We start from the raw sequence: 26,418 nt of genomic DNA on the forward strand, positions 1-26,418 counted from the left end.
CCCAGGTCTGGAGGACATTAGATCCGTACACCCCCTCCCCCCTGGTAAGATGTTACTCAGCAATCAGTGACCTTCCCAAACTACCCAGACACTGACTGCGTCCCCAACACAGCGGAGAATGGTGATCCCCGGAACCCCGATTCTCCGGAGGGCCATGGCCACCGCAGCCCATGGGCATGGGGCCGGAGGAGGTGAGGAACAACCAGCTTCACTACAACTTCAACTACTATTACTACCCTCCACTACTACTAACCCCATCGTTACTGCACTCCTTACACCTTCCTTTACTACTACCATCCATTACTACTCCCTTCACTAAAACTACTCCACTACTACTCACTGACTACACCTTCCTCTACTACTATCTGTCTATTACTACTACCCCAATTACTTCTCCTTCATTACACCTTCCTCTACTACTACCCTCCACTACTACTAACCCCATCACTACTCCACTCCCTACACCTTCCTTTACTACTACCACCCATTACTACTCCCTTCACTAAAACTGCTCCATTACTACTCACTGATTACCCCTTCCATTACTACTACTGTCCACTACTACTACCCCCTTACTATTCCCTTCACTACAATTTGTTCTAATACTACCCTCCACTACTACTGTCCACATTACTAACCCCATCACTACTCCACTCCCTACACCTTCCTTTACAACTACCACCTGTAACGACACCCCAAAGTATGAAAGGGGATACATTTGTCTAGGATAATCCGCTCCCGAACACCAGGACAGCTATCGACCACTCCAATCGGCCATACATGAGGCCCATACAAATAGTACCCCCCCCTCCCCCAAGTACGAGACAAGGCTCCGTATTGAGGTCAAGTGAGAATAACTCTCTTCTACTTTATTGAAAGAAACACAGCATTTATATACACTTTGAGAATACCACATGAACAATGACTGTGTAATTACCTCCCTTAGTAGACAACAAGGTGAGCTCATTAACATACTTATCAATAGTCTCAGACCCAATTAACATACTGTCCTATTTTAGACAAAAGCACTTAGTTAATTAATCAGTAGACATTCTTTAGGAGGGGCTGCAGGAAACAATCCCCCCCCCTCTCTCTGCAGATAATACACATTGATTAGCAGACATGGTGTCTCTCATAGTTCCTGGACGCCCAAATTAGGAGTTGCACTTCCTGTGCCTTGCAGTGTATAGGAATAAGATAGATCTCCATATTTCCTGAGAGATACTGCTAATGCATATTACTGTCCCATTTGAAGTAGTCCAAACCATATTCTCAGTGTACACCACCCTCCCGGTCACCCTGCATCCATAAAAGATGCAGGGGTGACTTAAACATAAGAAAGCCACACAAGGCTGGACATGGTGCCTCCCAACCTCTTTAAAGGAATTTGGGGTCCACAACCCCCATGCCCAAAGTGACTCCTGTCACACCACCCATTATTACTCCCTTTACTAACAGCTCCACTACTACTCACTGACTACACCTTCTTTTACTACTGTCTGTCCACTACTACTACCCCCATTACTGCTCCCTCCACTACAACGCCTTCTACTACTACCCTTTTACTACTCCTTCTACCCATATTAATACTGTAGTGCACCCCCTAAGGAGCCACAAGTAGAATGGGATCCCCCCACCCTGCACAGCCAGGCACACCACATTTTCGCAGTCACTCCAGAGTCAGAGAACAGTCCAGTACTTTGTTTTTTGTGTGTGTTTTATTGAGAGTAATACCTTGGATGGATATTATGGGATGCCCACTTGTTTTCACGGACAACTTCTCTATATACAGTCTATATACACTCCTCACTTCCTCCGGAACTCGCTTGCTTGCAGAACTCTACTGGCACACTGCTTGTGGGTCGGACAAAGCCCTCAGCCCCTAACAGGCAGGGACCCCGGGACCCTTAGATGTGTGGCAAAAAAGGTCAGTGTCCTGCAAACATCCCTGTGGCTACTGATTCCAGTACCACCTCTTCAGGTACTGCCAACCCATCTGGCTTCAGCTTTCCCTTTCACTAGTCCACCCTGCTAACTTCTCAGGAGACCTCCCAGACATGCTAACCAGCTCCTACTGTCCTCTCTCCTTGCCCCCCGTGCCTCCAGGAAAGGATTCCTTTGTGTGTTGTAGAGGATTCCTTCAGCACCTGAGCCCCAGGCCCGGAGTCACCCCCCCTCCTCAGACTAGGGGGTGCCCTAAAGGGCCACCAACAGCCTTCTGGGAACTCCATCTCCATTTTTCACTCAACTGCCCCTGCTGGCATGACTCATACCTATTTATGAGGTGCCTACTCCCTTTCAGCTTCTTTCTGCTGGGGATTGGTCAAGGACCTCATGAATATTCCAAACAGCCCCTCCTATCCTCCACCCACAATGTCTAGAACATTCTCCAAGGTTCCAGAAAACAGGGGAAGCCGCCAGAGGTGCTGCTTGCTGAGTCATCCAGTCTCCCTGCGTCACTCAACCTTGACCCAGGTTCAACCCAGAACTTTATCTACACTAAGAACTAACTATGTATACCTAGCTAGAGAGTGCTACAATACTTAATTCACAAAAAAAAAAACTCTCCACTACTACTACCTCCATTACTACACCTTCATTTACTAGTACCCCTCCACTACTACCTTTATCACTACTCCCTTTACTAAAACCCTTTCACTTCTAGTCACTGACTACACCTTTCTCTACTACTATCCCTCTATTACTACTACTACCCCATAACTACTTTCTTCACAAAATCTTCCACTACTACCCTTATACTACTCCTACTACCCCTATTACTATTTAGTTCACTTAAACCCCTCTACTACTACTACTACTACCTTCACTACAACTTGTTCTACTACTATCATTATACTACACATACTACTCCCATTACTACTCCTTACACTATAACCTCTACTAGTACCATTATACTCCTCCTCCTATCCATATATTACTCCATTACTACTCCCTACACTACACCTTAATTTACTACTACCCCTCCACTAATACTACCTTTATTACTACCTTTACTAAAACTCTTCCACTAATACTCACTAGGTACACCTTCCTCTACTACTATCCCTCTATTACTACTACTACCCCCATAACTACAAACAAAAATCTTTACTACTACCCTTATACTACTCCTACTACCCCTATTACTTCTTAGTTCACTTAAACCCCTCCACTACTACTACAGCCTTCACTACAACTTGTTCTACTACTATCATTATACTACTCGTACTACTACCATTACTATTCCCTACTCTACAACTTCTACTACTACCATTATACTCCTCCTCCTTCCCATATATTACTCATTTCACAAAAAAACTTTTGACTGCTACTATCTCCTTTACTACTCCCTTCACTACACCTTCATTACTACCTCTCCACTACTACTAACTTTATTACTACTCTCTTTGCCAAAAACCTTCTACTACTACTCATTGACTACACCTTCCTCTACTACTACTATCCCTCCACTACTACTACCCCAAAAACAACTTTCTTCACTACATCTTCTACTACTACCCTTATACTACTCAGTTCACTAAAATCTCCCCACTACTACTACTATTATTACCTTCAGTATAACTTGTTCTACTACTAACCAAACACTAGTCCTACTACCCCCATTACTACTCAACTTATTAAAACCCCTCCACTACCTCTATTATTATTCCCCTTACTACACCTTCATTTACTATTACCCTTATTACTATTCCCTTCACCAAAACTCCTCATCTACCACTCACTGACTGACTACAACTCCCTCTATTACTTTTCCCCCATTACTACAACCCCCATTACTATTCCTTTCTTTACAATGTCTTCTACTACTATCCCTTCTTTACTACTCCCATCATTACTACAATGTCCTCTACTACTACCCCTCTAGTAATACTACCCCCATTACTACTCTCTTACCTACAACTACTTCTACTACTATACTTCCACTACCCCTACCCTCTTTACTACTCCTTTCACCAAATCTTCCTCTACTACTACCCTTCTACTACTATTAATACCCCTTTACTATTCTCTTTACTACAACTCTTCCACTATTACTACCTTCATTACAACTTCCTTCACTACAACCCCTCCTCCACTACTTCTAGCTCCATTATTTCCCCATCACCACAACCCCTCCTCTACCACTACTCCCATTACTACTCAGGACACCTTCCTTTACTACTACCCTTCCACTACTACTACTGCCGTTAATACCATCACAAGTAACTTTATTTTTGCTCCTCTATTAAATCTTACTGCAACATCTACTATCACCCCCTCACTACCACTACTTCCATTATATTCCACTACTACTCTCAGTACTATCATTCCAAGTCCATAAACACTAATCCAATTACTATCACTTCCCTCATACCCACTACAACTCCTTTACTACATCTCCCTAAACTACTACTCCAACACTAAACTCCCTTCAATACTGTTATTCCCCCCCCCCCCCTTACTATCACTTATACTCCTACTCCTACACCTTTACCTCCATTACTACAGCAACCTCCACCATTACTTCCCCCCTCTACCCCCCCCCCAACACTATTTCTGTCCTATCGATATATACCTTCCACCCGCACTACTAATCAACCTCTACAAAACCCATACTACTACTTCTGCACTACAACATCCTTCCCCTACTACTGCTTCCCTCCTTCCCCACACTACTACTCCACCCCTACAACACCCATCCTACCCCCCACTACAACATCCTTCCCCTACTACTGCTTCCCTCCTTCCCCACACTACTACTCCACCCCTACAACACCCATCCTACCCCCACTACAACATCCTTCCCCTACTACTGCTTCCCTCCTTCCCCACACTACTACTCCACCCCTACAACACCCATCCTACCCCCACTACAACATCCTTCCCCTACTACTGCTTCCCTCCTTCCCCACACTACTACTCCACCCCTACAACACCCATCCTACCCCCACTACAACATCCTTCCCCCTACTACTGCTTACCTCCTTCCCCACACTACTACTCCACCCCTACAACACCCATCCTACCCCCCACTACAACATCCTTCCCCTACTACTGCTTCCCTCCTTCCCCACACTACTACTCCACCCCTACAACACCCATCCTACCCCCACTACAACATCCTTCCCCTACTACTGCTTCCCTCCTTCCCCACACTACTACTCCACCCCTACAACACCCATCCTACCCCCACTACAACATCCTTCCCCTACTACTGCTTCCCTCCTTCCCCACACTACTACTCCACCCCTACAACACCCATCCTACCCCACACTACAACATCCTTCCCCCTACTACTGCTTACCTCCTTCCCCACACTACTACTCCACCCCTACAACACCCATCCTACCCCCCACTACAACATCCTTCCCCTACTACTGCTTACCTCCTTCATCACACTGCTACTCCACCCCTACAACACCCATCCTACCCCCGACTACAACATCCTTCCCCTACTACTGCTTCCCTCCTTTCCCACACTACTACTCCACCCCTACAACACCCATCCTACCCCCCACTACAACATCCTTCCCCTACTACTGCTTCCCTCCTTCCCCACACTACTACTCCACCCCTACAACACCCATCCTACCCCCGACTACAACATCCTTCCCCTACTACTGCTTCCCTCCTTCCCCACACTACTACTCCACCCCTACAACACCCATCTTACCCCCGACTACAACATCCTTCCCCTACTACTGCTTCCCTCCTTCCCCACACTACTACTCCACCACTACAACACCCATCCTACCCCCGACTACAACATCCTTCCCCTACTACTGCTTCCCTCCTTCCCCACACTACTACTCCACCACTACAACACCCATCCTACCCCTGACTACAACATCCTTCCCCTACTACTGCTTCCCTCCTTCCCCACACTACTACTCCACCCCTACAACACCCATCCTACCCCCCACTACAACATCCTTCCCCTACTACTGCTTACCTCCTTTCCCACACTACTACTCCACCACTACAACACCCATCCTACCCCCGACTACAACATCCTTCCCCTACTACTGCTTCCCTCCTTTCCCACACTACTACTCCACCACTACAACACCCATCCTACCCCCCACTACAACATCCTTCCCCCTACTACTGCTTCCCTCCTTCCCCACACTACTACTCCACCCCTACAACACCCATCCTACCCCCGACTACAACATCCTTCCCCCTACTACTGCTTACCTCCTTCCCCACACTACTACTCCACCCCTACAACACCCATCCTACCCCCGACTACAACATCCTTCCCCCTACTACTGCTTCCCTCCTTCCCCACACTACTACTCCACCACTACAACACCCATCCTACCCCCGACTACAACATCCTTCCCCCTACTACTGCTTCCCTCCTTCCCCACACTACTACTCCACCCCTACAACACCCATCCTTCCCCACACTACAACATCCTTCCCCTACTACTGCTTCCCTCCTTCCCCACACTACTACTCCACCCCTACAACACCCATCCTACCCCCGACTACAACATCCTTCCCCCTACTACTGCTTACCTCCTTTCCCACACTACTACTCCACCCCTACAACACCCATCCTACCCCCGACTACAACATCCTTCCCCTACTACTGCTTCCCTCCTTTCCCACACTACTACTCCACCACTACAACACCCATCCTACCCCCGACTACAACATCCTTCCCCTACTACTGCTTCCCTCCTTTCCCACACTACTACTCCACCACTACAACACCCATCCTACCCCCCACTACAACATCCTTCCCCCTACTACTGCTTACCTCCTTTCCCACACTACTACTCCACCACTACAACACCCATCCTACCCCCGACTACAACATCCTTCCCCCTACTACTGCTTCCCTCCTTCCCCACACTACTACTCCACCCCTACAACACCCATCCTACCCCCGACTACAACATCCTTCCCCCTACTACTGCTTCCCTCCTTTCCCACACTACTACTCCACCACTACAACACCCATCCTACCCCCGACTACAACATCCTTCCCCCTACTACTGCTTCCCTCCTTCCCCACACTACTACTCCACCCCTACAACACCCATCCTACCCCCCACTACAACATCCTTCCCCTACTACTGCTTCCCTCCTTTCCCACACTACTACTCCACCACTACAACACCCATCCTACCCCCGACTACAACATCCTTCCCCCTACTACTGCTTCCCTCCTTCCCCACACTAATACTCCACCACTACAACACCCATCCTACCCCCCACTACAACATCCTTCCCCTACTACTGCTTCCCTCCTTTCCCACACTACTACTCCACCACTACAACACCCATCCTTCCCCAAACTACAACATCCTTCCCCTACTACTGCTTACCTCCTTCATCACACTGCTACTCCACCCCTACAACACCCATCCTACCCCCGACTACAACATCCTTCCCCCTACTACTGCTTCCCTCCTTCATCACACTGCTACTCCACCCCTACAACACCCATCCTACCCCCGACTACAACATCCTTCCCCTACTACTGCTTCCCTCCTTCCCCACTCTACTACTCCACCCCTACAACACCCATCCTACCCCCCACTACAACATCCTTCCCCTACTACTGCTTCCCTCCTTTCCCACACTACTACTCCACCACTACAACACCCATCCTTCCCCAAACTACAACATCCTTCCCCTACTACTGCTTACCTCCTTCATCACACTGCTACTCCACCCCTACAACACCCATCCTACCCCCGACTACAACATCCTTCCCCCTACTACTGCTTCCCTCCTTCATCACACTGCTACTCCACCCCTACAACACCCATCCTACCCCCGACTACAACATCCTTCCCCCTACTACTGCTTCCCTCCTTCCCCACACTACTACTCCACCACTACAACACCCATCCTACCCTTCACTACAACATCCTTCCCCTACTACTGCTTACCTCCTTTCCCACACTACTACTCCACCACTACAACACCCATCCTACCCCCGACTACAACATCCTTCCCCCTACTACTGCTTCCCTCCTTCCCCACACTAATACTCCACCACTACAACACCCATCCTACCCCCCACTACAACATCCTTCCCCTACTACTGCTTCCCTCCTTTCCCACACTACTACTCCACCACTACAACACCCATCCTTCCCCAAACTACAACATCCTTCCCCTACTACTGCTTACCTCCTTCATCACACTGCTACTCCACCCCTACAACACCCATCCTACCCCCGACTACAACATCCTTCCCCCTACTACTGCTTCCCTCCTTCATCACACTGCTACTCCACCCCTACAACACCCATCCTACCCCCGACTACAACATCCTTCCCCTACTACTGCTTCCCTCCTTCCCCACTCTACTACTCCACCCCTACAACACCCATCCTACCCCCCACTACAACATCCTTCCCCTACTACTGCTTCCCTCCTTTCCCACACTACTACTCCACCACTACAACACCCATCCTTCCCCAAACTACAACATCCTTCCCCTACTACTGCTTACCTCCTTCATCACACTGCTACTCCACCCCTACAACACCCATCCTACCCCCGACTACAACATCCTTCCCCCTACTACTGCTTCCCTCCTTCATCACACTGCTACTCCACCCCTACAACACCCATCCTACCCCCGACTACAACATCCTTCCCCCTACTACTGCTTCCCTCCTTCCCCACACTACTACTCCACCACTACAACACCCATCCTACCCTTCACTACAACATCCTTCCCCTACTACTGCTTACCTCCTTTCCCACACTACTACTCCACCACTACAACACCCATCCTACCCCCGACTACAACATCCTTCCCCCTACTACTGCTTCCCTCCTTCCCCACACTACTACTCCACCCCTACAACACCCATCCTACCCCCCACTACAACATCCTTCCCCCTACTACTGCTTCCCTCCTTCCCCACACTACTACTCCACCCCTACAACACCCATCCTACCCCCCACTACAACATCCTTCCCCTACTACTGCTTCCCTCCTTCCCCACACTACTACTCCACCACTACAACACCCATCCTACCCCCCACTACAACATCCTTCCCCTACTACTGCTTCCCTCCTTTCCCACACTACTACTCCACCACTACAACACCCATCCTACCCCCGACTACAACATCCTTCCCCCTACTACTGCTTACCTCCTTCCCCACACTACTACTCCACCCCTACAACACCCATCCTACCCCCCACTACAACATCCTTCCCCTACTACTGCTTCCCTCCTTCCCCACACTACTACTCCACCACTACAACACCCATCCTACCCCCCACTACAACATCCTTCCCCTACTACTGCTTCCCTCCTTTCCCACACTACTACTCCACCCCTACAACACCCATCCTACCCCCGACTACAACATCCTTCCCCCTACTACTGCTTACCTCCTTCCCCACACTACTACTCCACCCCTACAACACCCATCCTACCCCCGACTACAACATCCTTCCCCCTACTACTGCTTCCCTCCTTCCCCACACTACTACTCCACCCCTACAACACCCATCCTACCCCCGACTACAACATCCTTCCCCCTACTACTGCTTCCCTCCTTCCCCACACTACTACTCCACCCCTACAACACCCATCCTACCCCCGACTACAACATCCTTCCCCCTACTACTGCTTCCCTCCTTCCCCACACTACTACTCCACCACTACAACACCCATCCTACCCCCCCACTACAACATCCTTCCCCTACTACTGCTTACCTCCTTCCCCACACTACTACTCCACCCCTACAACACCCATCCTACCCCCGACTACAACATCCTTCCCCCTACTACTGCTTCCCTCCTTCCCCACACTACTACTCCACCACTACAACACCCATCCTACCCCCCCACTACAACATCCTTCCCCTACTACTGCTTACCTCCTTCCCCACACTACTACTCCACCCCTACAACACCCATCCTACCCCCCCACTACAACATCCTTCCCCTACTACTGCTTACCTCCTTCCCCACACTACTACTCCCCAACTACAACACCCATCTTTCCCCTACTAATGCTTCACTCCTTCCCCACGCTACTACTCCACCACCCATCCTACCCCAGACTTAAACACCCCACTCCTACTATTACTTCTCTCCAATCCCCCACTATTTTTTTACTGCAATCCTCTGTGCTACTCTAACCCCCCCCCCCCTTACTACTCCCTATAGCCTTTATATCCCAACTAAGACTCTGCTACTACAACTCCTGTTCTCCCCCATTCTCTTCTTTACTACTTCTCTTCTCCCCCTAATCTTGCTTCATTCCCCCCCCTATGACCCTGTGGTTTTCCTATGATGGGTACCGGGACCATTCAGTCCGGTTACCAGGAGCTCTGAACCTTGTTCAGGGGGAATCTACCCCTATGGGAGGTATTCCAGCCCCCCTGCCCCCGCTCTCTCATTCTACCCCAGATAATGACCCCCTTCTCTCCCCCCTCAGCTCGTACCTGGAAGATCCTGACCTTCGTGGTGGCCCTACCGGGTGTCGGGGTCTGCATGCTGAATGGTTGGCTGTCCATGCAGAATCACCCCCACCAGAACCCCGAATTCAAGGCCTACAGTCACCTGAGGATCCGCACCAAGGTCAGTCCCAACTAGGGGCCACTGAGGGCCCCACACATCCAATCACCGATCATCCAATCTCTACATCCAATCACCAATCATCCAATCTCTACATCCAAAGTACACATCTACTCATGATATCAGATTGTTGTGTCTGTGCTGCTCACCGTTACAACTCGCCTTCCAGGAAACAGGGGAAGGGGGCAGGGGGTGGTATTGCATGGTGTGTAATCTCTACATCCAATCACTAATCATCCAATCACCGATCATCCAATCTCTACATCCAATCACCAATCATCCAATGTCTACATCCAATCACTGAACATCCAATCTCTACATCCAATCACCAATCATCCAATGTCTATATTCCAATCATCCAATCACTAATCATCCAATCACCGATCATCAAATGTCTACATCCAATCACCAATCATCCAATGTCTATATTCCAATCATCCAATCTCTACATCCAATCACCGATCATCCAATCTCTACATCCAATCATCCAATCACTAATCATCCAATCACCAATCATCCAATGTCTACATCCAATCACCGATCATCCAATCTCTACATCCAATCACCGATCATCCAATGTCTACATCCAATCACTGATCACCCAATCTCTACATCCAATCACTGAACAACCAATCTCCACATCCAATCACTAATCATCCAATCTCTACATCCAATCGCCAACCATCCAATCTTTACATCCAATCACCGATCATCTAATGTCTACATCCAATCACTGAAAATCCAATCTCTACATCCAATCACCAATCATCCAATCTCTGCATCCAATCACCGATCATCCAACGAATCACTGATCATCCAATCACGATCATCCAGTCTCTGCATCCAATCACTGATCATCCAATCTCTACATCCAATCACCGATCATCCAATCTCTACATCCTATCACCGATCATCCAATCTCTACATCCAATCATCCAATCACCGATCATCCAACGTCTACATCCAATCACAGATCATCCAATCTCTACATCCAATCACTGATCATCCAATCACTGATCATCCAATCACCGATCATCCAATCACCGATCATCCAATCTCGACATCCAATCTCTACATCCAATCATCCAATCTCTACATCCAATCACCGATCATCCAACATCTACATCCAATCACTGATCATCCAATCTCTACATCCAATCACCGATCATCCAATCACTGATCATCCAATCTCTACATCCAATCACCGATCATCCCATCTCTACATCCAATCACCAATCATGCAATCTCTGCATCCAATCACCGATCATCCAACGTCTACATCTAATCACCGATCATACAATCTCTACATCCAATCAATGATCATCCAATCTCTACATCCAATCACCGATCATCCAACGTCTACATCCAATCACCAATCATCCAATCTCTGCATCCAATCACCAATCATCCAACGTCTACATCCAATCACCGATCATCCAATCTCTACATCCAATCACTGATCATCCAATCTCTACATCCAATCAATGATCATCCAATCTCTACATCCAATCACTGTAGATCTGTACCACCCTCCTAGGTAGGTGATAGTGAGGACATGGCTCGGTTTGGCGGGGGGTGAGTGTAGCACCCTCCAAGGTTGGTGCTAGTGAGGACATGGCTCGGTTGGCTGGGGGGGGGTGAGTGTAGCACCCTCCTAGGTAGGTGCTAGTGAGGACACGGCTCGGTTTGGCGGGGGGGGGGGGGTGAGTGTAGCGCCCTCCTAGGTAGGTGCTAGTGAGGACATGGCTCGGTTTGGTGGGGGGGGGGGGGTGAGTGTAGCGCCCTCCTAGGTAGGTGTTAGTGAGGACATGGCTCGGTTTGGTGGGGGGGGGGTGAGTGTAGCGCCCTCCTAGGTAGGTGTTAGTGAGGACATGGCTCGGTTTGGTGGGGGGGGGGTGAGTGTAGCATCCTCCTAGGTAGGTGCTAGTGAGAGAATATAGTTTTGGGCTTTGTCTGCCTATCAGAGGGCTGCAGGTAAATCTATATTGTTCTCTGCCTACCAGAGAGCAGGATCTGTTAGTGAGGTCTGCTCATTGTACTCAGTATGCGATTCATTCAGTCTGGGGAGTGTTTCACACTGGTCCAATAGGGAGGCATGTTGGACAGTGGGAGGAAACCTGACGAATGGCTGCATAGGCTTTTGATACAGTCCTGGTGATTGGCAGAGGGCAGGTTGCCTCTGTGCATTCTGGGATACTGTATAAAAGCCAGGAGCACATGTGCTGAGGGGTCTTTGGCTGGAGAGCGGAGTCCCCGAGGGAGGGGGAAGCTGCCTTCTCCTCTGTAGAGGTGCCATGTGGTTGCAGGAGGTCGTCCTGAGGACCAGAGGAGTGGTTGAGAGGAGCTAAACTCAGAGGTCCAGGAGAGCTGACTGAGAGGGGAGACACTGGAGACCCTGGGACTACAGTATCATAAATACAGGGACTCGTGTCAAGGGGCCTGACCTGAGGGGGACCACCCCTGCTCGTAGAATAGTCAGTGGACGGGTGTCAGAGAGGAAGAGAGAGAATACTAGGGAGAGTGTCCTGAAGATAATTGTTCATCATTTTGTCCTAAAGAGAAGAGACTTAATTCCTATTCATCCAAAGTGCCCGGATGAATCAACAGCCTCACTGTTCCAAATCTATAGCAAAGCAGAGAAGATTGGAGTCCTCAATCACTGTGAATAGTTAAAGTTGGAGTATCCCACTATTTCCTTCTCCCATCCCCCATTCTACAATAAACCACAAAAACAACCAAATACCCCTGGACTGATTATTGGAGTGTGAGCCAATGAGAATTAAGGACTTGTCTTTGCTTATGGCCGTGTGTTGGTAACCAAGGGGAACCCACAGAGTGAATATCAAGCAGTCCTTATGGGGGCAGTGCTACATTTGGGGGCGTCATCCGGGATGATCCCCTGGGTTAGAGCAACGGTTGCTAATGGCAACGGCCGAGCAGTTGCACCAAATAACACCATGTCTTTCCAAGTAAAGTATTGGAGTTGATGGAGAAGGAATGCGCTGTATTGTAAAGGAGAACTGTTTCTGCTTCACAGTAATCGGTGTAAGCGTGCTTTCAAGTGTTGATGGAGAAAGCAGTGACCGGGGACGCAGGGATCGGTGTGTCGGGGTCATGTCTGTACTGTGGAGGAAAGTGTTGGCCGTGCTGGTAATGACAGCGGGACAATTTTCACTGGCAGTACGGGCGATCGGTTGGCTTGTGAAGGGAAAAGTGCAACTAAGGCCCAGGGGCAGATGGAGGAGGCAGATGTGTGCCCAGTCTGCAACGCAGTGGCATTCGTGCCGGCTGAGCAGGGTTGTAGCGGCAGCGAAGGGGTTACTGCATCACGCAGGAAAGCACGCACTAAAGAGATCTGCCTTACAGAAGGAGCCACCACCAGAGAGTCAGCTAGTCTGAAGTCATGGGTGGAGTCGCCGCCCGCGAGCTGCCAATCCGAGTGGAGGAAGAGAGCGGAGATATCACTTCCACCATTGGATATAGCTGAGGAGCAGACACGTGTGTGAAGGAGCAAAATGGCAGATGGCTATCCCATGTGTTGGGGTACCTGGAGAGCTAGCGGAATCACCAGATTTGACCCTGTGGGACACAGGAATGTGATTGGTGCCTGTTCTGCCCATATTGGTCAGTGCTGTTGCAGATTATACTGCAATGTTGTTGATGTTGCTGCCATCTAGTGGTCAGAGTTTGTTATTATAGTTATTAATTTGCCAGAACATAGAGGAAGAGCTTGTAACCTTTAACCTGGAAGTGTATTTGCTAAAGCTTGACAGGAAAAGGTATTCCCCTCAGAGGGAAGGGCTGTAACCTTTAACCTGGAACTGTATTTCCTCCATTGCATAACTATTCCTGACAGCATTCAGAAGAGCTCTTATCTATTCCAGGACTAATGAGGGAATTGTCTGTAAGTACATCCACTGATGGAGTGAGGCTGCTGTATAATGTTTAATGTACTGACACATATGTTTTGTTTATGCTTATGTTGTAGTTTTACAAAGTTATTCAGAAAAAAGAATACATACAGATCCGATGTCTCACGTTTCTTGACTTCTGAATTATTGTTAAGCTGTCTGACTAGTGTTATACAACAGTTCAATAACACGAAGCAGAACAGTAAAAAGACAACCATGTCCGGTCTGGAATAAACTGAGACGCCATTACTGCAGCATGAGTCTAAGATCAGGAACAAAGTACAAGGCTGATGTCACGCCACCGCCGACACAGCAAGGCAGGGAGAACATTCCCGGCGCCCAGCAAGACGATGCACAATCGCATGCATCCAGATCTTCACGGGCTAGCAAGATGTCCTCAGCAAGTTCCTCAGCGGATAGAGCTCGTGCCAAGGCAGAAGCTGCCCGTGTCCAGCTACAGTACGCAGAAAAAGAAGCCAAGATGATGCAGGAGTTAGCAGCAAAGAAAGCTGTCATAGCACAAGAAGAAGCAGAATTGCTCATCCTGCAGCGACAGACTGCAGCCGCAGTTGCTCAAGCAGAGGCCGATGCCTACATGGGAACAAGTCGATCAGAAAGTGAAAAATCATATAAAGGTGCAGAGGTTCCAGAAAAACCTCTATTCTCTGCAGATCGTACAAGTGAGTACATCCAGAACCTTACTGATGCACACACAAAGGAACAGTCTCTTAAACCTGAAGCAAAGCAAGTCAGGCCGAGATCAACAGACCCCCTGAGCAGGCCCAATCAACCACATGAGGTCAGCGGCTGCCAGCAAATCAAGAATGAAGCACCAGAAACCCCTAAGAACAAAAAACAAGTGTTCCCATCGCCTCAACCTATAGATTACATGCGCGAACAACAATGCGCAGTGGACGTCACCAAATATCTCATCCGCAAAGAAATGGTTAGCTCAGGCTTTCTCCAATTCGATGACTGTCCTGAAAACTATTGGGCATGGAAATCTTCCTTTTTGAATGCCACTGAAGGCCTGAACTTATCACCAGCAGAAATGCTTAATTTAATGATAAAATGGCATGGTACCGAGTCAGTAGAGCATGCGAAGAGGATGAGAAGAGCAAACCTGTTCAATCCTAAAGCAGGACTCAACATGACCTGGAAAAGACTAGAAGAAACGTATGGATCCCCAGAGGTAATAGAAGGAGCACTGTTGAGAAAACTTGAAGTCTTTCCCAAGGTGGGCTACAGAGACAATGTGCGGCTACAAGAACTAAGTGATCTTCTACTAGAGATAGAATATGCCAAAGAGGATGGCTACTTACCAGGACTTTCATATCTAGATACAGCTAGAGGCACTAATCCCATAGTAGAGAAACTGCCCTCAAATCTGCAAGACAAGTGGATGTCTGTGGGAGGTAAATTCAAAGAAGATTATGGAGTCGCCTTTCCCCCTTTCTCTGTGTTTTCTAGGTTTGTCCGACAGCAAGCGAAAATCCGAAGTGATCCCAGTTTCGCCTTCACCACCAGCGGCAATCAACCACACAGACCTGAGAGACCTCACAGACCTCACGGTAGGACCTCTGTATCCACACACAAAACAGCTGTACCTTCAGAAGTCACAGACTACCAAAGCACCCACAAGGTACACACCATAGAAAACCCTGATAGACATTGCCCAATACACAAAAAACCACATCCACTAAAGAAATGCAAAGGCTTTAGAAGCAAACCCATTGCAGAGCGGATGTCCTTCCTTAAACAAAACGGCATCTGTTTCAAGTGCTGTGGATCTACTTATCACATTGCCAAAGACTGCAAAATACCAGTAGAATGTACAGAATGTGGCAGTGAGAGACATATTGCAGCTTTACACCCTGGCCCTGCTCCTGCTCCACTAGAGACTGTAGAACCCAGGAAAGATCAGGGCAGGGAGCAACAAGAGACCCCACTCTCCTCAGTAATGTCTAATTGCACTGAAGTATGTGGACAAGGCAAGAGTGCACGATCATGCTCAAAAATCTGTTTAGTGACCGTGTATCCCACTGGCAAGAGAGAAAGAGCAGTGAAATGTATGCAGTGCTAGATAAACAGAGCAACAGATCCCTTGTAAAGTCAGATTTCTTTGATATCTTTAACCTCAAGGCAAGTGCAGTTCCATACACTCTAAGGACATGTGCGGGGACAATTGAAACCACAGGGAGAAGAGCTACTGACTTTACCATTGAATCCTTCAATAAGAAAGTGCAGTTCCCGCTTCCTACCCTAATAGAGTGTGGCATGATACCTGACGACAAAACTGAGATTCCCTCTCCAGAAGTAGCCCATCACCACCCTCACCTCCGCTCAATTGCTCACCTTATCCCAGCAGTTGAGCCAGATGTTTCTATCCTTCTACTTCTTGGGAGAGACATCCTCCAGGTACACAAGGTGCGCCAGCAAGTCAATGGACCTTATAATGCCCCCTATGCACAGAGACTGGACCTGGGGTGGGTCATTGTAGGAGAAGTTTGCCTGGGGACAGTGCGCCAGCCTGACAACATTAGCTCTCTGAAGACGTCTGTGTTAACAAATGGACGCACATCCCTTCTCAGTCCCTGTCACAACAGCTTCATTGTCAAGGAAAGCTTTGGCAGGTCAACACAACACTGTGACTCTTTTACACTATATGGTAAAGAAGAAGTCAATTCCAACATTGAAACAGACAATCTAGGGATTACAGTGTTCCAGAAAACTAGAGATGATGACAAACAGGCCCTCTCTATAGAGGATCAGACCTTCCTGCAGATTATGGATAGAGAGGCTTACCAAGATGACAATCACAGTTGGGTGGCCCCTCTCCCCTTTCGCACACCCAGACGTGTTTTGCCTAGTAACAGGGAACAAGCCATGAAGCGTTTGCATTCACTCAGCAAAACACTGCAGAGAAAGCCAGAGGTGAAAAGAGATTTCATTGAATTCATTAAAGGGATGCTAGACAACGATCACGCTGAAGTTGCAGAACCACTTGAGACAGACAGGGAACACTGGTATTTACCAATGTTTGGTGTCTACCATCCACACAAACCTAACCAAATCAGAATTGTTTTTGATTCCAGTGCAGAGTATAAAGGAGTCTCTTTAAATTACGTACTTTTGAGTGGCCCTGACCTAAACAATACTTTGCTAGGTGTCCTCATGCGCTTCAGAAAAGAGCCTGTTGCTTTCACAGCAGATGTGCGACAAATGTTTTATTGTTTTCTTGTCAGAGAAGACCACAGAGACTTTCTACGTTTTCTCTGGTACAAAGACAATGATATAGACAAAGAAATTGTCGAGTACAGAATGAAAGTGCACGTATTTGGCAATAGCCCATCTCCTTCTGTCGCTATATACTGCATGCAAAAAGCTGCCCAAAAAGATGCAGAGCGCTATGGACAAGAAGCCAAACACTTTGTATTGAGACATTTCTATGTAGATGATGGACTCGCTTCTGCTAGCACACCTGAAGATGCAATTTCCATCCTCAGTAAAGCAAAGCAAATGCTGGCAGAATCCAACCTGTGTCTTCATAAAATTGCTTCCAACAGCCAAGAAGTAATGGAAGCCTTCCCTGTAGCAGACAGAGCTAAGGACCTAAAAGATCTTTGCCTGGGTACAGACACTCTTCCCCTGCAGAAAAGCCTAGGCCTAAGTTGGGATCTAGAATCAGATAGTTTTGCTTTCAGAGTTTCCTCAGAGGAAAAGCCTTTTACACGTAGAGGCATTCTATCTACTGTAAATAGCCTCTATGATCCCCTAGGGTTTGTATCGCCTGTGACAATAAGAGGTAAGGTCCTAGTCCGGGAACTGTCATCTGGGAAAAGTGAATGGGATGCATTGCTTCCACAGGAGAGACTAAGTGAGTGGGTTCAATGGACAGAATCCTTGCAAACGTAAGAGCACCTAAAGATAGCCAGATGCTATGTGCCTGTATCTCTATCATCAGCTTGCAGGAAGGAACTGTGTATCTTTTCAGACGCATCCACCACAGCTATAGGTGCAGTAGCTTACTTGAAGGTAATTGATGCAGAAAATGTGTGTCATGTTGGATTTGTCATGGGAAAGTCCAAATTAAGCCCTAAACCAGCCCACACTATTCCTCGTTTAGAGTTGTGTGCTGCTGTACTTGCAGTCGAAATGTCTGAGCTAATCACAGATGAACTAGACACTGACTTTGATGCTGTGAAATTCTTCACTGATAGCAAGACTGTCCTGGGGTACATTTGCAACACCGCTAGGAGGTTCTATCTGTATGTCTCCAACAGAGTGAATAGAATCAGGCAATTTACACACCCAGATCAGTGGTTCTTTGTATCTACAGAACAAAACCCTGCAGATTATGCCACTAGACCTATCCAAGCAGTATGCCTTCAGAACTCTATATGGTCCTCCGACCCAGATACACCTATGGTCCTTACCCCAGCAATGTTGTTGACTCAAAAGGTGAACTCTTTGTCTGCTCCATCTGGAACTATAAGTACAACTCAAGTCCATGCGAAACAATGGAAGCAAGTACAATGCTTGGCAGACACCTTTTTGAAAAGATGGAAGAGAGAGTATCTGTCAAACCTGCAACGCCGTAGGAAATGGACTAAGGATCGCCCAAATCTAGAAAGTGGGTGATGTTGTTCTGTTGAAGGACAGCCAAGAGAGCAGAAACGAGTGGCCCGTAGGACTTATTGTCAATGCTCTACCTAGCAGGGATGGCAAGGTTAGAAAGGTTGAGGTCAAGATTGTAAAAAATGAGACTGCCAGAATTTATCTCAGACCTATAACAGACATTATAGTTTTGATCTCAGACTAACTAGGATTCCATTTTTCCTGTTTATGTTTTTTCTGCATAGCAGTAATTGTTTGGGTAGTGACATAATAAATTATGCCAGACAGGGAGTGTTCTGCCCATATTGGTCAGTGCTGTTGCAGATTATACTGCAATGTTGTTGATGTTGCTGCCATCTAGTGGTCAGAGTTTGTTATTATAGTTATTAATTTGCCAGAACATAGAGGAAGAGCTTGTAACCTTTAACCTGGAAGTGTATTTGCTAAAGCTTGACAGGAAAAGGTATTCCCCTCAGAGGGAAGGGCTGTAACCTTTAACCTGGAACTGTATTTCCTCCATTGCATAACTATTCCTGACAGCATTCAGAAGAGCTCTTATCTATTCCAGGACTAATGAGGGAATTGTCTGTAAGTACATCCACTGATGGAGTGAGGCTGCTGTATAATGTTTAATGTACTGACACATATGTTTTGTTTATGCTTATGTTGTAGTTTTACAAAGTTATTCAGAAAAAAGAATACATACAGATCCGATGTCTCACGTTTCTTGACTTCTGAATTATTGTTAAGCTGTCTGACTAGTGTTATACAACAGTTCAATAACACGAAGCAGAACAGTGCCCATTGGAAGACTGGTGTTGTGCAGCGGAGGGGACAAGGAGCTTCTCGGGCTGGTATGTAGCCGATGCTTGAATGTGTCTATACAGCTGTGGGCATGGAGTCAGTGTGGGCATCGAGGTGACATTCTGATGCAGGCGGTGCGGAGTGATTGTCGGCCCAGAAAGCTGAGTGTGAGCTGCGAGAAAGGAGTCACACGAGAGTTGCTGGAGCCTATGATGGGGATCCCTGTGGGCAGAGAAAGAGGAGTGTTGAGAGCACTACTGGGGCCGGGACCAGCGGCGCAGACCTACACCACCATATGCCAGGCCAGGGAGACCCGCATCTCGGAGGTTAGATGCACCCAGATTGTGCAAGCTGAGCCGCGGTCACAAGAAGGGCCAGCAATCCCTGCAAAGGCAGAACCCATCGCTCTAAAAGTGGCAGAGGGGGATCAATGGGCTCCTGAGAGAAAGGCCTCTCCTGTGTCCAGTGAGGAAGAGGCTGGAGCCATTGATATAGGGTCACCCCGCTTCCAAAGTCGATTTGGATCTCTGGAAGAGGGTATCCATGTATGGAAATCTGAAGAGGAGACTGAATGGGGAACAGAGAAGAGGAGCAGCTCTGCAAGTCCCAGTTCACTCGATGATGAGACTGAGGGGGCTGTTGTGCGTATGCAGAAACTTGGGGTTCTGTGAGGCCTATGCCACAAGGGTTCCAGATCTATCCCCACTCCGTACCTACACCTGGGCTCAGTATCAAAATGAGGCCTACGCCAGTCTTATCACAAGGGAGGAGACCTTCTACACCCCACCTGCGAGAGGAGACAGACAAAAGTTTCCCGGGTTCTCTAGATGCCAGCGGCTGATCCAGAAGAAGGTGGTCCTAGAATATGGGTATGACTACCCCTACGCTCTTCGGGAGATTATGGAGGAGATCGAGGCCAAGAGAGAGGCATGGTGCGACAAAGTGGTTTGAGATTTCCTGTACTTTCCCAAGCCGTATCGCAATCGAAAGAGGCCTGAGTTGTGGGACACCTTCTTATCTGTGAAGGCTAATTGGAACCTAGGGCGGTCCATTCATATAGATCGAGTGGAAGTTCATCGTCCAAATGGAACAGTCCAGGCTTAGGCTGTTGGAGTTCAGGACTCTGCAGGGAAGACTGTTCGGATACTTCACCCTGACTATTACTGCTGAGAATGCAGAGTTCCCACCCCTGCTGGAGAGTTATGGTGTTACAAGGCTGGTTAGCCCAGATGTTCATTAAAGGGGGCTAGAGAGCCGAAGAAAGTTCACCAGAAAAAAAAAAGTTGTTGTTAGAGCCGAAAGTCCAATTTCCAAATCCCCTTCCCCTTTTATCTTTGCAAGAGGAATTGGGAATCAGCAGAACAGCTATCACTGTGCAGTTTCTCATATGGAGGAGGGCCGACCCTCTAACCCATAAAGACTTCCGGTTCAGAGAACTTTAGTAGGCACTTAGCTTCTTGTAGCAACTGGGGCACAAAGCTATGTTCATTGGATGTTCAGTCAAGATCCTTTGGGCCAACGTGCCAGAATCACTAGTTGTTTAAACAACATGTTGTGAAGAGTTTGGGCCAACGGGCCAGGATGGTTGGGGTACAGAAGAAGACGCTTTACAATGATACTTTGCTCAAAGGACACTTTGTGATGATCCTGTTAGGCCAGTGGGTCGGTTGAAAGAACTTTGTGTGAGTTGCTACCTTGGGAAAAGGAGGTAGAGGCTCTTCAGAGAAGGGGAAGCTAGAGTGAAAGGCCCCTTGAAGAGATTTGCAATACCTACAAGTTGGACAAGTTTGCTCAGGCTCCAGTAAAATAGCTTGTCGCAGAAGATGTGTTGCCTCAATGTTACAGAAGGAGAGGACACTGTGAACACCAGTCAGGTGGACTCCCCATTTCTTCATTCTGAACTTGTGGGTCTGACTATAATAGGAAAGAGAGTCAGTGCCCGGGCGTTTGAGAGGGACTGTGCCTATTATTTATTCAACAATATGATTCTCGGTAGGAATCAATGGGGAAGTGTTAGATAGTCAGCTTGGCAGGATCTGTTTGTTGTCTATTGCAGGTGTACAGCAGACTGTCGAGTCAAGTGTGCCCTTAGGGTGCCTGGAGTGATGAAGATCCCTATAAGAATGTCATAACTAGAGATAATTTTGGTGAGGTCACCTCTGAGGAGAGGACAGTCTGACTGTGAATAGGTAACAATGTACTACTTATGTTTAACTTTCATTTCCTTTGCAGACTTGTTTGGGATTTCCGGGTCTGGAGAGGCCCTCCATTGCTCAATGTAAATTCTTATACAATGTAGATATTGTATTTAGTTAGCCAGATAGGGTAATGTATTTTCCTGTCAGGCAGATTTTTGTTTGGTGGTATAAATGCACCTTGTATCTGTACATAAATGTGTGAATAGTTGTACAGCAGAGTTATATATTTTTCCAGGTAATTTATTGTATTCACTGGACACATATGGGGTATGCCCCATGGCCCTGTACATATGTTACTTCCCTTTTCCAAGTTTGTGGAATACTCCGTGAAATTATAGGTGCAAAGAATTTTTGTAGGGGCGGCTGCCCAGAGCCAGTGAGGACATGGCTCATTTTGGCAGGGGGGGGGGGGGTGTGAGTGTAGAACCCTCCTAGGTAGGTGCTAGTGAGAGAGTATAGTTATGGGCTCTGTCTGCTTACCAGAGGGGCTGCAGGTAAATCTATATTGCTCTCTGCCTACCAGAGAGCAGGATCTATGAGTGAGGTCTGCTCATTGTACTCAGTATGCGATTCATTCCGTCTAAAGTGTGTTTCACGCTGGTCCAATAGGGAGGCATGTTGGACAGTGGGAGGAAACCTGACGAATGGCTGCATAGGCCTTTGATACAGTCCTGATGATTGGCAGAGGGCAGGTCACCTCGGTGCATTCTGGGATACTTTATAAAAGCCAGGAGTACATGTGCTGAGGGGTCTTTGGCTGGAGAGCGGAGTCCTGGAGGGAGGGGGCAGATGCCTCCCCCTCTGTAGAGGAGCCATGTGGTCGCAGGAGGTCGTACTGAGGGCCAGAGGAGCGTATGAGAGGAGCTGAACCCAGAGGTCCAGGAGAGCTGACTGAGAGGGGAGACACTGGAGACCCTGGGACTGCAATATTGTGAGTACGGGGACTCGTGTCAAGGGGCCTGACCTGAGGGGGGCCACCCTTGCTAGTAGGATAGTCAGTGGACGGGTGTCAGCAGAAGAAGAGAGAGGATAGTAGGGAGAATGTCCTGAAGATAACTAATTGGTCACCAAGTCATCTTAAAGATAAGAGACTTAATTCCTATTCATCCAAAGTGGCCGGATGAAGTAACAGCCTCACTGTTCCATACCTGTAGTAAAGCAGAGAAGATCGGAGTCCTCAATCACTGGGAATAGTTATAGATGGAGTATCCCACTATTTCCTTCTCCCATCCCCCATTCTACAATAAACCACAAAAACAACCAAATACCCCTGGACTGATTATTGGAGTGTGAGCCAATGAGAATCAAGGACTCTTTACTTATGGCGGGGTGCTGGTAACCAGGGGGAACCCACAGAGTGAATATCAAGCAGTCCTTACGGGGGCAGTGCTACACATCCAATCTCTACATCCGATCACTGTACATCCAATCACTGATCACCCAATCACCGATCATCCAATCTCTACATTCTATCACTGTACATCCAATCACCGATCATCCAATCACTGATCACCCAATCACCGATCATCCAATCTCTACATTCTATCACTGTACATCCAATCACCGATCATCCAAACTCTACATCCAATCACTGATCATCCAATCTCTACATGCAATCACTGATCATCCAATCTCTACATCCAATCACTGTACATCCAATCTCTACATTCTATCACTGTACATCCAATCTCTACATCCAATCAATGATCATCCAATCTCTATATCCAATCACTGTACATCCAATCTCTACATCCAATCAATGATCATCCAATCTCTATATCCAATCACTGTACATCCAATCTCTACATCCAATCACTAATCATCCAATCTCTACATCCAATCTCTACATTCAATCACTGTACATCCAATCACTGATCACCCAATCTCTACATCCAATCACTGATCACCCAATCTCTATATCCAATCACTGTACATCCAATCACTGATCACCCAATCTCTATATCCAATCACAGATCATCCAATCACTGATCACCCAATCTCTATATCCAATCACTGTACATCCAGTCATTGATCATCCAATCTCTACATTAAATCACTGTACATCCAATCACTGATCACCCAATCTCTACATCCAATCACCAATCATCCCATCTCTACATCCAATCACTGGTCATCCAATGAACAATCATTTAATCATTGTACATGCAATCTCTGTTCATACAATCGCTGTACACCCAGTCAGGAACCCCCACACTAGCAGACACCACAGACCAGTATAATGATTTGTTCCGGTGACCACCATGTGACGGAGTACCACCATTGTCTCTTGCAGCGCTTCCCCTGGGGTGACGGCAATCACTCTCTTATCCACAATCCACACACCAATCCACTTCCCTCGGGATACGAGGAGCCGCACCACAAGCACTGAGCCGGAGCCTGCACAGGGGCCCATGGAGGGGACCCCATACATGTATTGTATAAACTGTAATAAAAGCAGAACTGAATTGTGTCATGTCCTGTCACTTCCAGCATCTGAGGGTTCTGGGTAATACCCTGACAGAGGGTTCTGGGTAATAACCTGACCGGAAGGTTCTGGGTAATAACCTGACTGGAGGGTTCTGGGTAATAACCTGACAGAGGGTTCTGGGTAATAACCTGACAGAGGGTTCTGGGTAATAACCTGACCGGAGGGTTCTGGGTAATACCCTGACAGAGGGTTCTGGGTAATAACCTGACCGGAAGGTTCTGGGTAATAACCTGACTGGAGGGTTCTGGGTAATAACCTGACAGAGGGTTCTGGGTAATAACCTGACAGAGGGTTCTGGGTAATAACCTGACAGAGGGTTCTGGGTAATAACCTGACTGGAGGTTTCTGGGTAATAACCTGACTGGAGGGTTCTAGGTAATAACCTGACAGAGGGTTCTGGGTAATAACCTGACAGAGGGTTCTGGGTAATAACCTGACAGAGGTTTCTGGGTAATAACCTGACTGGAGGTTTCTGGGTAATAACCTGACTGGAGGTTTCTGGGTAATAACCTGACTGGAAAGTTCTGGGTAAATACCTGACCAGAGGGTTCTGGGTAATAACCTGACAGAGGGTTCTGGGTAATAACCTGACAGAGGGTTCTGGGTAATAACCTGACAGAGGGTTCTGGGTAATAACCTGACAAAGGGTTCTGGGTAATAACCTGACCGGAGGGTTCTGGGTAATAACCTGACAAAGGGTTCTGGGTAATACCCTGACAGAGGGTTCTGGGTAATAACCTGACCGGAGGGTTCTGGGTAATAACCTGACAGAGGGTTCTGGGTAATAACCTGACTGGAGGTTTCTGGGTAATAACCTGACTGGAGGTTTCTGGGTAATAACCTGACAGAGGGTTCTGGGTAATAACCTGACAGAGGGTTCTGGGTAATAACCTGACAGAGGGTTCTGGGTATTAACCTGACTGGAGGTTTCTGGGTAATAACCTGACTGGAAGGTTCTGGGTAAATACCTGACCAGAGGGTTCTGGGTAATAACCTGACCGGAAGGTTCTGGGTAATAACCTGACTGGAGGGTTCTGGGTAATAACCTGACAGAGGGTTCTGGGTAATAACCTGACAGAGGGTTCTGGGTAATAACCTGACTGGAGGTTTCTGGGTAATAACCTGACTGGAGGGTTCTGGGTAATAACCTGACAGAGGGTTCTGGGTAATAACCTGACAGAGGGTTCTGGGTATTAACTTGACTGGAGGTTTCTGGGTAATAACCTGACTGGAAGGTTCTGGGTAAATACCTGACCAGAGGGTTCTGGGTAATAACCTGACCGGAGGGTTCTGGGTAATAACCTAACCAGAGGGGTTCAGGGAAATGACCAAACCAGGGGGGTTCTGGGTAATGACCTGGCAGGGGGATTCTGGGTAATGACCTTACCAAAGGGTTCTGGGTAATGACCTGACAGGAGGATTCTGGGTAATGAAATGACCGGAGGGATCTGGGTAATGACCTGACCTAATGGTTCTGGGTAATGGTCTGACCAGGGGGGTTCTGGGTAATGGTCTGACCGGATGGTTCTGGGTAATGGTCGAACCAGAGGGTTCTGGGTAATGGTCTGACCAAAGGGTTCTGGGTAATGATCTGTCCGGGTGGTTCTGGGTAATGGTCTGACTGCAGGGTTCTAGGTAATGGTCTGACTGGATGGTTCTGGGTAATGGTCGAACCAGAGGGTTCTGGGTAATCACCTGACGGGAGGGTTCTGGACGTACATGGTTAGACCGGAGGGTTCTGGACGTACATGGTTAGACCGGAGGATTCTGGACGTACATGGTTAGACCGGAGGGTTCTGGACGTACATGGTTAGACCGGAGGGTTCTGG

The 26,418-nt window shown here is 47.9% G+C and overlaps 1 protein-coding gene across 1 annotated transcript; it reads left to right on the forward strand.

Moving 5' to 3' along the window:
• The first annotated feature begins 31 nt into the window (after nucleotides 1-31).
• COX6A2 (cytochrome c oxidase subunit 6A2) lies at nucleotides 32-24,546 on the forward strand. Its single transcript, XM_082259942.1, has 3 exons — nucleotides 32-191; nucleotides 10,432-10,574; nucleotides 24,395-24,546. The coding sequence occupies exons 1-3, from the start codon at nucleotides 119-121 to the stop codon at nucleotides 24,488-24,490; spliced, it is 312 nt and encodes a 103-aa protein (XP_082116068.1). The 5' UTR covers nucleotides 32-118; the 3' UTR covers nucleotides 24,491-24,546.
• The last annotated feature ends 1,872 nt before the right edge of the window (nucleotides 24,547-26,418 follow it).

This window comes from Pelophylax lessonae, assembly GCF_965119305.1.
Source record: "Pelophylax lessonae genome assembly, chromosome: 6".
In the NCBI taxonomy this organism is placed as follows: domain Eukaryota; kingdom Metazoa; phylum Chordata; class Amphibia; order Anura; family Ranidae; genus Pelophylax; species Pelophylax lessonae.

Coding starts and splice junctions, on each gene's coding strand:
- COX6A2 (XM_082259942.1), top strand. CDS start 119: ATGGTGATCCCCGGAACCCCGATTCTCCGGAGGGCCATGGCCACCGCA. Junction 192..10,431: donor TGGGCATGGGGCCGGAGGAG/GTGAGGAACAAC, acceptor CTCCCCCCTCAG/CTCGTACCTGGAAGATCCTG. Junction 10,575..24,394: donor ACCTGAGGATCCGCACCAAG/GTCAGTCCCAAC, acceptor TGTCTCTTGCAG/CGCTTCCCCTGGGGTGACGG.